At 50.2% G+C, this 12745-nt stretch overlaps 1 protein-coding gene across 2 annotated transcripts in view; it reads left to right on the forward strand.

Moving 5' to 3' along the window:
* RAPGEF1 (Rap guanine nucleotide exchange factor 1) overlaps positions 1-12745 on the forward strand; it is a 324367-nt gene that overhangs the window by 158602 nt on the left and 153020 nt on the right. For both annotated transcript variants that reach the window (XM_030207790.1, XM_030207791.1), the window contains exons 7-9: positions 105-228; positions 4465-4648; positions 5581-6081. In XM_030207790.1, coding sequence (XP_030063650.1) covers positions 105-228; positions 4465-4648; positions 5581-6081 — 809 coding nt within the window. The remainder of the gene's footprint in view (positions 1-104; positions 229-4464; positions 4649-5580; positions 6082-12745) is intronic.

Here is a 12745-nt window from a genome sequence, read left to right on the forward strand (position 1 = left end):
GACAACTATACATGCGTTTACTTTCTTTGATGATGATGATGATGATGATGATAATATGTAAAAGATCTCTGTCCTTCAGATCTGATTTCATTCCTGCCTTACAGCTCTCCACCAGCACTTCCACCCAAGAAGCGGCAATCAGCACCTTCTCCAACTAGAGTGGCTGTAGTAGCACCCATGAGTCGTGCCATCAGTGGCTCCAGTTTACCAATTGGAATCAGCAGACAGGTGTAGTATAAAGAACAGTATTTATAATGGCCTTCTGTAGTTTCACTCACTGAGGGGATCAGATACCATTGATACATCCTGCAAGGCTGATAGATGGGAAAATATGCACATAAGCAGGGCAGAGCAGTAGAAGTTCTTGGACAGTTTAAAGGGCAGCAGATGAAATATGGATGGAATCCAAACCCTTTTCTTTTGGCAAGTGGAGCAATGTGCTTCACCACACTGCGGGTCACAATCTCCTATAGTAACTTTCCATAAAGCTCTCCAAAAGCATGCTGCTTACTCTAAGCAGTAAGCATCCTTAAGCAATACCCTAATCTGACAAGTCATCAGCGGGAATACGGCAGATGTTTTTAAGGACTGCTGCTTTCCAAGACTAGGTTGCCCGTCCTACCTTGCTGCTTCCTTGGTTTCATACACCCCTCTCAGAGTCTTCCTCTCGTTTCATGACAGTTGTCTTAGAATCCCATCTTTAAAAGAGGCTCACCTGGACTCCACATGCTCTTGTGCCTTTTTCTGGCAGGCCCCTTCATTCTTTACGTGCTTCAAATCCATCTGAAACGCTCCTACCCTAAATTCAGGACTCTCCTGAAGACCTTTTTTGTTTGGTGTGGCCTAGTGGTTAGGGTGGTGGACTTTGGTCCTGGGGAACTGAGGAACTGAGTTCGATTCCCACTTCAGGCACAGGCAGCTCCTTGTGACTCTGGGCAAGTCACTTAACCCTCCATTGCCCCATGTAAGCCGCATTGAGCCTGCCATGAGTGGGAAAGCGGGGGGAACAAATGTAACAACAACAATCTTGGCCCAGAGGAGGCTCCCTGAATCCACTAGCTTCCAGTTATGACCCCTTTCCTCTGCCTCTTTTCCTCTTTTCTTACAATTGATGGTGTTCTTTTCTTATTGTTTCCGCTGTTTTTAATAACTTTGTATATTGCTTTGTTACTCTTGTGATGAAAGGCGATTAATAAATGCCAATAAATCAAATCGCTCCCTGTGCGAGCAAGGTAGTTCTACAGGACTTGTTATTATTAATAATCATTTGTTTGATGCATATCGAATGTACACCACCTTACAGAGGCATGGAGAGTAATTGTTTAATGGGGCACCATGGATAGGTGCTACTTTATAAAGACAAGTAGTCACCTAATTGTCTTTATAAATTACTAGTAAATAAGGCCCGTTTCTGACACAAATGAAACGGGCGCTAGCAAGGGTTTCCTCAGAGTGTGTATGTTTGAGAGAGTGTGTGTGAGAGTGACTGTGTGAGAGAGAGAGAGAGAGAGAGTGAATGTGCAAGTGTGTGTGTGAGAGAGAGAGAGAGTGAATGTGTGTGTGTGTGTGTGAGAGAGAGAGAGTGAATGTGTGTGTGTGTGAGAATGAGAGTGTGTGAGAGTGCGTATGTGAGACACAGTGACTGTGAGAGAGAGTGTGTGTTTCACACAGATAACACTTTGTATGAGAGAGAGTGTGTGTGAGACAAAGTGTGAGAGAGTATGTGTGCGATACACAGACTCTTTGAAACTGAGAGAGTGTATGAGACCGAGTGTGCGAGACTGAGAGTGTGTGAGAGTGACTGTGTGACACATAGAGAGTGAATGTGATACAGTGTGAGTCATAGTGTGAGAGACTGTGTGAGAGAGAGAGAAAGACACTGACTGTGAGAGAGGGTGTGTGTGTGACAGAGATAACCTCCCCCCTCCCTCTGTGGTCTGAGGACCCCTCCCCTCTGGTCTCAGGTTCCCCTCCCCGTGGTCTCAGGACCCCCTGCCTCTCCCCCCCCCCCCCCCCCCCCCGCAAGGTTGGCAGCACCGTGCAAATGTGTGTGTGTGTGACAGAGAGTGAGACTGGGTGCGAGTGTGTCTGTGAGAGAGTGTGTGTGATTGTCCTCTCTCCCCTGCCTCCCTCCAGCCACCCAGCGATTCTCCTCTCTCCCCTGCCCCCCCTTCAGCCACCCAGCGATTCTGCTCTCTCCCCTGCCCCCCTCCAGCCACCCAGCGATTGTCCTGTGTCCCCTGCCCCCCCTCCAGCCACCCTGTGATTCTCCTGTATCCCCTGCCCCCCCCTCGAGCCATGCAGCGATTCTCCTCTCTCCCCTGCCCCCCCCTTCAGCCACCCAGCGATTCTACTCTCTCCCCTGCCCCCCCCCCCCCCCCAGCTACCCAGCAATTGTCCTGTGTCCCCAGATTAGCTCCATCGAAGCGGCGGCATTATTGAAAGCCCTGGTCGTCCATGGAGTCAGCTTCAGAACGTTGGAGGTGAGTTCGTTCCCTCAGTCCTGCCTTCTGATTACCCGCCTTTGACGTCATCACGTTTTAACGCGAGGGCGGGGCAGAGAAAGATGTGACACCATTATGAACCCTTCACTAAAGCCACGGAGTCAGCTTCAGAACGTTGGAGGTGCTTTTTATTATAGTAATAACCCGCCCTCGACGTCATCACGTTTTGACGCGAGGGCGGGGCAGACAGAGATGGTGAATCGGTTACACACCTACGAACTTATGAACCCTTCACTGAAGCCGTAGAGTCAGCTTCAGAACGTTGAGGGTGCTTTTTATTATAGTAGACTAGCATATGTGGCAGAGAATATACCTTGAATGTAGGCACAATTACTTACATCTGTTTGAGAGCTGGTGTAAATGAAGGCACTTGCATGCTAGCTCTTCCTGAACATTGCCCCTGTGCATGTCCACCTGCAAAATACACACCATCATATCATGGTATGTACTTTTAGGCCAGACAGCATCTTACAAGAGGCCGTTTATGCAGGGAATGACTTTGTAAAATGGCCTCCACAATGCAGAATCTTTGGAGCAATCTAGATATGAGAAACAGGAAATACAAACACAACAAAAATCAAATTAGAGAGCAGTAAAAGTGTGACTGAGAAAATAAAAATAATGAGTATAGGTGGTGATTAAATTGACAGTAATCAAATATGATGGTGACATGGTAAATGTTTTCATTTTTTGTTACAAGAATGGGAATACTGAATAGTTACCAGTACGTATATGTTATCCCTGCTCAACCTATCCTTACTTAATATAGACAGGCTGAGAATTTCAACCCCAGTCCAGTTGAGAAATGCCCTCATGGTTTTCCTAAACCTCTAGCCCAGTGCTTCCCAGTATTTTTGTGGCTATGACCCCATGATTACGGCCAAATAAAATTGTGTGACCCCCCCCACCCCCCCCGGAGGTGCAGACTAATGATGCACCTATGGAGAGCCCACCTAGGTCATGACCCCACATGTGGGCTTTGTGACCTCATATGGGGTAGCTTGGAATCTAGCCTGGGATACATAGTTCTTTTTTCCTATAGGAGTACAGGACTTGCAAATACAAAGACCAGAATCAGGTGACAGCATGTATGTGAGTCATGACTTTGTTTGTCTGGTTACCTGTGATACCTCTGTGCAGAGCCAGAAGCTTTTGTTGATAATCTACTTGCGGGTGGGGGTGGGGGGGGGGGGGGGGGGGGAAGAGAATCAGATGTGTTGCAGAGGCCAATTGCATAGTGTGAGTGACCTCTGCTGGCTAACAGCTGAACTGCAAGGTTTAATCCTGAAAAAAATATTTGCCTCCCAGTTGAAAGCCTGGTCCAGGGTCCCTTCTATTAAGAATATTTTGAACCACTAAGGGGGCTAGTGGGGGGGGGGGGGAGTGGGCACCAGCAGTTTGCTGAGTTTGTCATCATGTCATACTACCAGCATCATCTTAGCTTGGAAAGTCTATGAACCCCATCAGCCTTGCTGAGGATAAATATAGAATGAATAAATAAATAACTTTGAATCTTTTTACTAACAGGATAACAAGCTTACAAAACAGTGACATTTTAATCCCCTCCAGAACATCCTACTCCCACCCTCTACCCTTCCACCTTTCCCTTCATACATAAGTATAAGACTGCAGTAGTCTGAACATAAGAAACAATTCCCCCACTCAGCACTTATTGTCGCTTTAGCTTTTATAGCCACTCCAGTAGAAAACTCAGACTTTGACTGTGCTTAGTTTTTGAATGAATGAATGAATAAATAAATGTATGTGTCTGTGTAGGTTGAATTCAACCATTGGCAGGAAAAGTATGATAGGCTGTAGTTTAGGGACCCCTGAATCCATACAAGCCAGTTTGTATGAATCTACCTTCCATAGAATTTCCCCCCAGAATTTTAGCAGTCCCTGCCTAGCCTATATATGACATGTTGATAGTAGCTTGATCTTTACTTTTCCTCTGCCCCAGGATTTTGATGTTGACTGTTACACACAAAGAAGGCTGTCAGGAGGGAGCCACTCATATGGTGGAGAATCCCCCCATTTGTCTCCCTGCAGCAGCATTGGTAAACTCAGCAAGTCAGATGAACAGTTGTCCTCGTTGGAAAGAGACAGCGGGCAGTGTTCCCGTAACACCAGCTGTGAAACACTCGGTAAGCACTCATCTGACTTCTAATGCAGCAGGAGGATGTTAGTCATGAACTATTAAAGTGGGATTGGGGAATGGGGGTCATGATCATTGTAAAAGGTGACACCTGGTGGCTGGGTTTAGGGCCCATGCTTACAGTGGCTGCTGGCCAAGGACTTGCTGCTGCAGTGGCCAGCTGGGACCAGGACAGAGTATGCTTTGTGGCTGCATGTGTAAAAAGCTCAGAACACTTGATTTCTTTTTGAGGGCAGATTGCATCACTTCCTGTATGTTATTAGGCATGTATATAAAACAGAGGGAAAGTCCTGGGTAGTTATGAGTGAAAGCTGCTGGTGCCAGATCCCATACCTAGTTCTGATTGAGCTGAATGTCCAAAGGAGTGGGAGTAAAATGTCAAGTGAAAAGAAAAGTGAGCAAGTTAGTTTGAATTTAATTACTGGCTACTCATGGTAGTCGCTGTGATATGTTTCCGGAGATGCACATAAGATATTCAAGAAAGAACTTCCATCTTAAACAGTCCAAATGAAAGTGATGCTCATCAACTTGCTCATACCAGGGGTAGTTTTATAAAGCATGTTTTACATGTGGAAATGCTTTGTAAAATTATTCAAGTGTGTACAGGGGTATGAGTATATATTCTGACGAGAGCTTGCATAATTCTCTGTGGCTCATGCATAGGCATTCCTGGAGGTGGGATTTGCTGCCCTTTAAACTGTCCTGCAAAGAATACTTGCACACAATTGCACCTACCTCAGAGCAGGTGTGTGTGTGGGAGCATTTTGCCCCACTAGAGAGAGCCCGTTTTATAAAGGCATTTACTTGCATAGGTTGCCTTTATAAAATAGACCTAATTTTTTGACATTTTTATAAACGTTCTTTTATAAAGTTACCCTCATTATGTTTAGTGATGTTTTCCCTTCTTGTTTCTGGATACAGATAATTATGACCCGGACTATGAATTCCTCCAGCAGGATCTGTCCAGTGCTGACCAAATACCTCAGCAGGTGCCAAACATGCTTAGCCCACTGCCAGAGTCCTTGGGCGAGTCTACCTCCCCTTTCCACATGCAGACATTCCAGGTCCCTTCAAGTGGCTCTCCTTCTTCAGAGTACTGCCACCCCTCTTCAGTGCTGCCAACCCTGGATGCCCCCCCAGCTCTGCCAGAGAAGAAACGCAAAAGCACCACAGGTCAACCTACCAATGGATCCAGCACTCGAGTGTCCTTTGAGAGACATCCTTCCCAGTATGATAACATCTCTGAAGATGAAATGACAACTTCATCAATTTTCAGTACCTCAGTGCCACTGTTTGCCACAGTCTCACCCTTCCAGCTAGGAACTTCCAATTCAATAGACTTCATGGCTGACTTCACGCCTGTGGAATCAGAAAACATCCCAGAGAAACCACCACCTCTACCAGAGAAGAAAAACAAACACAGTGAGTGTGAAACAATTATTGAAATGTGCGACTAATAGAACATTGAAAAATTTCCTAGTGTCAGTCAGCTATGAACACCAGCATCAGAATATAAGTTTCTACAAAAGAAACTCAGAATAAAGCCCTCCCAAAAAGGATCACATTGGAGAGTAAGCTTAAGGCCCCATGCTCTCTTATAAAAGGATAGGACACAATGTTGAGATGGGTGTATAATACAGTGTGGGCCACCACTTCTTACAGAGAGAGCAGAACACACTCTTGGAACTGCATGTGCTGCTCAGAGCAGAGTATGCGCTAAAGGCTGTGCTTTTGTGACCATGCGTGTTATATAGGGCAGAATACCCTCTCCGAGCCACATTCCAGGGCTGTGTGTGTTATACAGGGTAGAGCACACACTCAGGGCTTTGTGTATTATAGAGGACGGAGCACGCTCTTAAGGCTGTGTGTGTTCTAGAGGGTACAGCATGCTTTTCAGGACTGTGTGTTATAGAAGGTAGAGCACACTCTCTGGGCTGTGTGTGTAATAGAGGGCAGAGCCCGCTCTTAAGGCTTTCTATGTTATACAGGACAGAACACGCTGTCAGGGCTGTCTGTTATAGAAGACAGAGCACACTGTCAGGGGTATGTGTTTGTTACAGAGGGTAGAACATGCTGTCAGGGCTGTGTGTCTGTTATACAGGTTAGAGCATGCTGTCAGGGCTGTGTGTGTAATAGAGGACAGAGCTCACTCTTAGGGCTGTGTGTTTCATAGAGAGTAGAGCACGCTGTTGGGGCTCTTGTGTGTTATAGAGGACCACACTATCAGGGCTGTGTATGTAATAGAGGGCACAGCTCACTCTTAGGGCTGTGTATGTTATAGCAGGTAGAGCATGCTGTTGGGGCTGTGTGTTACAGAGGGTAGAACATGCTGTCAGGGCTGTGTTATATAGAACATGCTCTTGGGGCTGTATGTGTTATAGAGGACAGAGCACGCTGCCAGGGCAGTGTGTGTAATAGAGGGTAGAGAACACTACTACTACCACTCTCAGGGCTGTGTGTAACATAGTAGATGAAGACCTGTATGATCCATCCAGTCTGCCTAACAAGATTAACTCATTACATAAGGTATGATGTGATACTTCAAATGTATATACAACCAAAGAAGTGAGGTGAAAGAAGATGATTCTTGAATATGTGTGTGGGACCTTTATTATAATCAGCAAATTCATCATGTTGACAGCCAGATAGGTCATATATTGGCTTCTCCAAGGACAAGCAGGCTGCTTGATCTCACTGATGGGTGACGTCCACGGCAGCCCCCTCCAATCGGAATCTTCACTAGCAAAGGCCTTTGCTAGCCCTCGCGCGCCCATGCGCGACCGTCTTCCCGCCCGAACCGGCTCGTGTTCGTCAGTCTTCTTTTGTCTGCGCTCGGGACGGTCGTGTTTTGCAGCTGTTTCGTGCCCCTCAAGTTGACCTCGCGCGTCTTCGCGATTTTCGCTTTAAAAAAAAAAAAGAGAGACCGATCCGGTCTTTACCCCTTTCCCGTGTTTCCAGCTTTTTCCCCGCGTAAGTTTCCTTTCGCTTTCGGGACCGGCCTATTTGGCCTTGGTATGGGTTTTTTCTCCCTTCTTTTTGGTGCCTTTCATCATCATCGCGAATTTTGATTTTGCCGGCGTGATTTTTCCGCCCATGTCATCGAAGTCTTCCAGCGGCTTCAAGAAGTGCACCCAGTGCGCCCGGGTAATCTCGCTCACTGATAGGCACGCTTCGTGTCTTCAGTGTCTGGGGGCTGGGCACCGCCCGCAGGCCTGCAGTCTTTGTGCTCTTTTGAAAAAGAGGACTCAGGTAGCGAGATTGGGCCAGTGGAACGCGTTGTTCTCGGGCTCTTCGACGACAACAGCACGGGACTCGTCGAGTGCATCGACGTCGACAGCATCGAAGTCTTCGACCTCTGCATCGGCATCGACTGCATCGAGGCTTCTACCTCCTGCATCGTCGGTACCGAGACATCGAAAGGCTGCGTCGACGTCGGTGGTACCGGGACCTCCACTATTGCTGATGTCGTCGGACGGTGGTGCTTCGTCTGGAGTGCAGGTGAGGGCTGTCCATTCTCCTGCTGGTGGCGGTGAGCCTTCGGGTGGGTCTCCTCCTGCCCTGAGGGCTCCTGCAGTACAGCCCCCCCCCCCCCCCCCCCCCGAGATCGACCTTCTTCGGCCTCAGCCCCGAGGAAGCGACGGTTGGATTCTACGTCCTCCTTGTCGGTACCGGGAAGCTCCGGTGACATGCTTCGCTTGAAGAAGTCGAAGAAGCATCGTCACCGATCTCCTTCCCATCTCGGTACCGAGAGCTCTGGGTCGCCGAGGGAGTCGTCACCCAGTAGGCATCGGCACCGGGAGGACCGCTCACCCTCTATTCAGGAGGTGTCGATGCGCTCCCCCTTGGACAGCCCGGAACCGCCTCTACGCCTGGAACAGACTCTGACCTCGACGCCTGCATCGGCTTCTCAGTCTTTCTCTACAGCCGCTCTGCACGAGAGTCTCCGGGCCGTTCTTCCAGAGATTCTGGGAGAGCTGTTGCGCCCTTCTCCTCCGGTACCGGGGGTGCCTGCGCCACCGGTACCATCGGGTGAGGCGACGGCTGGCCCTTGGCCCGAGGTGAGGTCTCCGGTATCGGTACCGGCTACGGCCGCCTCCCAGGCAGACTCCCTGACGACATCGGCGGAGGGAGCTTCGCCGGTGCTGGCGAGGGAGTCCACCTCTCGACGCTCCTACCGTGGCCGTGTTCCCTCGGAGTCGAGTCGGCACGGCTTCAGACGCAGGTCCGTGAACTTGTGTCTGATACCGATGGTGAGGCCTCGTGGGAGGAGGACATCAGATATTTCTCTGACAAGGAATCTGATGGCCTTCCTTCTGACCCCACTCCCTCCCCTGAAAGGCAGCTTTCTCCTCCCGAGAGTCTGTCTTTCGCGGCCTTTGTCCAGGAGATGTCTACAGCCATCCCTTTCCCGGTGGTCGTGGAGGATGAGCCCAGGGCTGAGATGTTTGAGCTCTTGGACTATCCTTCTCCACCTAAGGAAGCGTCCACAGTACCCATGCATCATGTCTTAAAAAAGACATTGCTGGCGAACTGGACCAAGTCATTAACTAATCCCCACATTCCCAAGAAGATCGAATCCCAGTATCGGATCCATGGGGGACCCAGAGCTGATGCGCACTCAGTTGCCTCACGACTCTGGTGTGGTGGATCTGGCCCTAAAGAAGGCTAAGAGTTATAGAGAGCATGCTTCGGCGCCCCCGGGCAGAGACTCTAGAACCTTAGACTCCTTTGGGAGGAAGGCCTATCATTCCTCTATGCTCGTGGCCAAGATTCAGTCCTATCAGCTCTACACGAGCATCCATATGCAGAACAATGTGCGACAGTTGGCGGGCTTGGTGGATAAGCTCCCTTCTGAGCAAGCCAAGCCGTTTCAGGAGGTGGTCAGGCAGCTGAAGGCGTGCAGAAAATTCCTGGCCAGAGGGGTATATGATACCTTTGATGTTGCGTCCAGGGCCGCTGCTCAAGGTGTGGTGATGCGCAGACTCTCATGGCTGCGTGCCTCCAACCTGGAGAACAGGATCCAGCAGCGGATTGCGGACTCCCCTTGCCAAGTGGACAACATTTTTGGAGAAAAAGTCGAACAGGTGGTAGAACAGCTCCACCAGCGGGATAACGCTTTCGACAAATTCTCCCGCCGGCAGCCTTCAGCATCTACCTCATCAGGTAGACATTTTTATGGGGGACGGAGGGCTGCTCCCTACTCTTCTGGTAAGCGTAGGTACAATCCTCCTCGCCAGCCTGCGGCCCAAGCTAAGCCCCAGCGCGCTCGCTCTCGTCAGCAGCGTGCGCCTCAGCAAGGCCCCACGGCTCCCCAGCAAAAGCAGGGGACGAACTTTTGACTGGCTCCGGCAGAGCATAGCCGACATCAACGTGTCCGTGCCGGGCGATCTGCCGGTCGGGGGGAGGTTGAAAGTTTTTCACCAAAGGTGGCCTCTTATAACCTCCGACTGGTGGGTTCTCCAAATAGTCCGGCAAGGATAGGCCCTCAATTTGGCCTCCATGCCTCCAAATTGCCCACCGGGAGCTCAGTCCTACAGCTTCCAGCACAAGCAGGTACTTGCAGAGGAACTCTCCGCCCTTCTCAGCGCCAATGCGGTCGAGCCCGTGCTATCCGGGCAAGAAGGGCTGGGATTCTATTCCAGGTACTTCCTTGTGGAAAAGAAAACAGGGGGGATGCGTCCCATCCTAGACCTAAGGGCCCTGAACAAATATCTGGTCAAGGAAAAGTTCAGGATGCTTTCCCTGGGCACCCTTCTTCCCATGATTCAGGAAAACGATTGGCTATGCTTTCTGGACTTGAAGGACGCCTACACGCACATCCCGATATTGCCAGCTCACAGGCAGTATCTGTGATTTCGTCTGGGCACACGTCACTTCCAGTACTGTGTGCTACCCTTTGGGCTCGCCTCTGCGCCCAGAGTGTTCACGAAGTGCCTGGCTGTAGTAGCAGCAGCGTTTCGCAGGCTGGGAGTGCACGTGTTCCCTTATCTCGACGATTGGCTGGTGAAGAACAATTCCGAGGCAGGAGCTCTATAGTCCATGCAGATGACTATTCGACTCCTGGGGTTTGTGATAAATTACCCAAAGTCCCATCTTCTCCCAGTACAGAGACTCGAATTCATAGGAGCTCTGCTGGATTCTCGGACGGCTCATGCCTATCTTCCGGAGACAAGGGCCAACAATCTGCTGTCCCTCGTCTCCCGGGTACGAGCGTCCCAGCAGATCACAGCTCGGCAGATGTTGAGATTGCTTGGCCACATGGCCTCCACAGTTCATGTGACTCCCATGGCTCGTCTTCACATGCGATCTGCTCAATGGACCCTAGCTTCCCAGTGGTTTCAGGCTGCTGGGGATCTAGAGGACGTGATCCACCTGTCCACGAGTTTTCTCAAATCCCTGTACTGGTGGACGATTTGGTCCAATTTGACTCTGGGACGCCCTTTCCAAATTCCTCAGCCACAAAAGGTGCTGACTACGGATGCGTCTCTCCTGGGGTGGGGAGCTCATGTCGATGGGCTTCACACCCAGGGAAGCTGGTCCCCCCAGGAACGCGATCTGCAGATCAATCTCCTGGAGTTACGAGCGGTCTGGAACGCTCTGAAGGCTTTCAGAGATCGGCTGTCCCACCAAATTATCCAAATTCAGACAGACAACCAGGTTGCCATGTATTACATCAACAAGCAGGGGGGCACCGGATCTCGCCCCCTGTGTCAGGAAGCCATCAGCATGTGGCTGTGGGCTCGCCGTTACGGCATGTTGCTCCAAGCCACATATCTGGCAGGCGTAAACAACAGTCTGGCCGACAGGTTGAGCAGGATTATGCAACCTCACGAGTGGTCGCTCAACTCCAGAGTAATGCGCCGGATCTTCCAGGTGTGGGGCACCCCCTTGGTAGATCTCTTTGCATCTCGAGCCAACCACAAGGTCCCTCAGTTCTGTTCCAGACTTCAGGCCCACAGCCGACTGGCATCGGATGCCTTCCTCCTGGATTAGGGGGAAGGCCTGCTGTATGCTTATCCTCCCATACCTCTGGTGGGGAAGACTTTGTTGAAACTCAAGCAAGACTGAGGCACCATGATTCTGATTGCTCCTTTTTGGCCGCGTCAGATCTGGTTCCCTCTTCTTCTGGAGTTGTCCTCCGAAGAACCGTGGAGATTGGAGTGTTTTCCGACCCTCATCACCCAGAACGAAGGGGCGCTTCTGCATCCCAACCTCCAGTCTGTGGCTCTCACGGCCTGGATGTTGAGAGCGTAGACTTTGCCTCTTTGGGTCTGTCGGAGGGTGTCTCCCGTGTCTTGCTTCCAGAAAAGATTCCACTAAGAGGAGTTACTTCTTTTTATGGAGGAGGTTTGCCGTGTGGTGTGACAGCAAGGCCTTAAATCCTCACTCCTGTCCTACACAGACTCTGCTTGAATACCTTCTGCACCTGTCTGAGTCTGGTCTCAAGACCAACTCTGTAAGGGTTCACCTTAGCGCAATCAGTGCATACCATTACTGTGTGGGAGGTAAGCCGATCTCAGGACAGCCTTTAGTTGTTCGCTTCATGAGAGGTTTGCTTTTGTCAAAGCCCCCCGTCAAACCTCTTACAGTATCATGGGATCTCAATGTCGTTCTCACCCAGCTGATGAAACCTCCTTTTGAGCCACTGAGCTCCTGCCATCTGAAGTACTTGACCTGGAAGGTCATTTTCTTGGTGGCAGTTACTTCAGCTCGTAGAGTCAGTGAGCTTCAGGCCCTGGTAGCCCAGGCCCCTTACACCAGATTTCATCATAATAGAGTAGTCCTCCGCACTCACCCTAAGTACTTGCCGAAGTTAGTGTCGGAGTTCCATCATTCCTGCCCTGCTGAACGTCAGCTGCACACATTGGACTGCAAAAGAGCATTGGCCTATCTGGAGCGAACACAGCCCAACAGACAGTCCGCCCAATTGTTTGTTTCTTTTGATCCCAACAGGAGGGGAGTGGCTGTGGGGAAACGCACCATTTCAAATTGGCTAGCAGATTGCATTTCCTTCACTTACGCCCAGGCTGGGCTGGCTCTTGAGGGTCATGTCACGGCTCATAGTGTTAGAGCCATGGCAGTGTCA

Source organism: Microcaecilia unicolor, chromosome 6 (assembly GCF_901765095.1).
Source record: "Microcaecilia unicolor chromosome 6, aMicUni1.1, whole genome shotgun sequence".
Classification (NCBI taxonomy): Eukaryota; Metazoa; Chordata; class Amphibia; order Gymnophiona; family Siphonopidae; genus Microcaecilia; species Microcaecilia unicolor.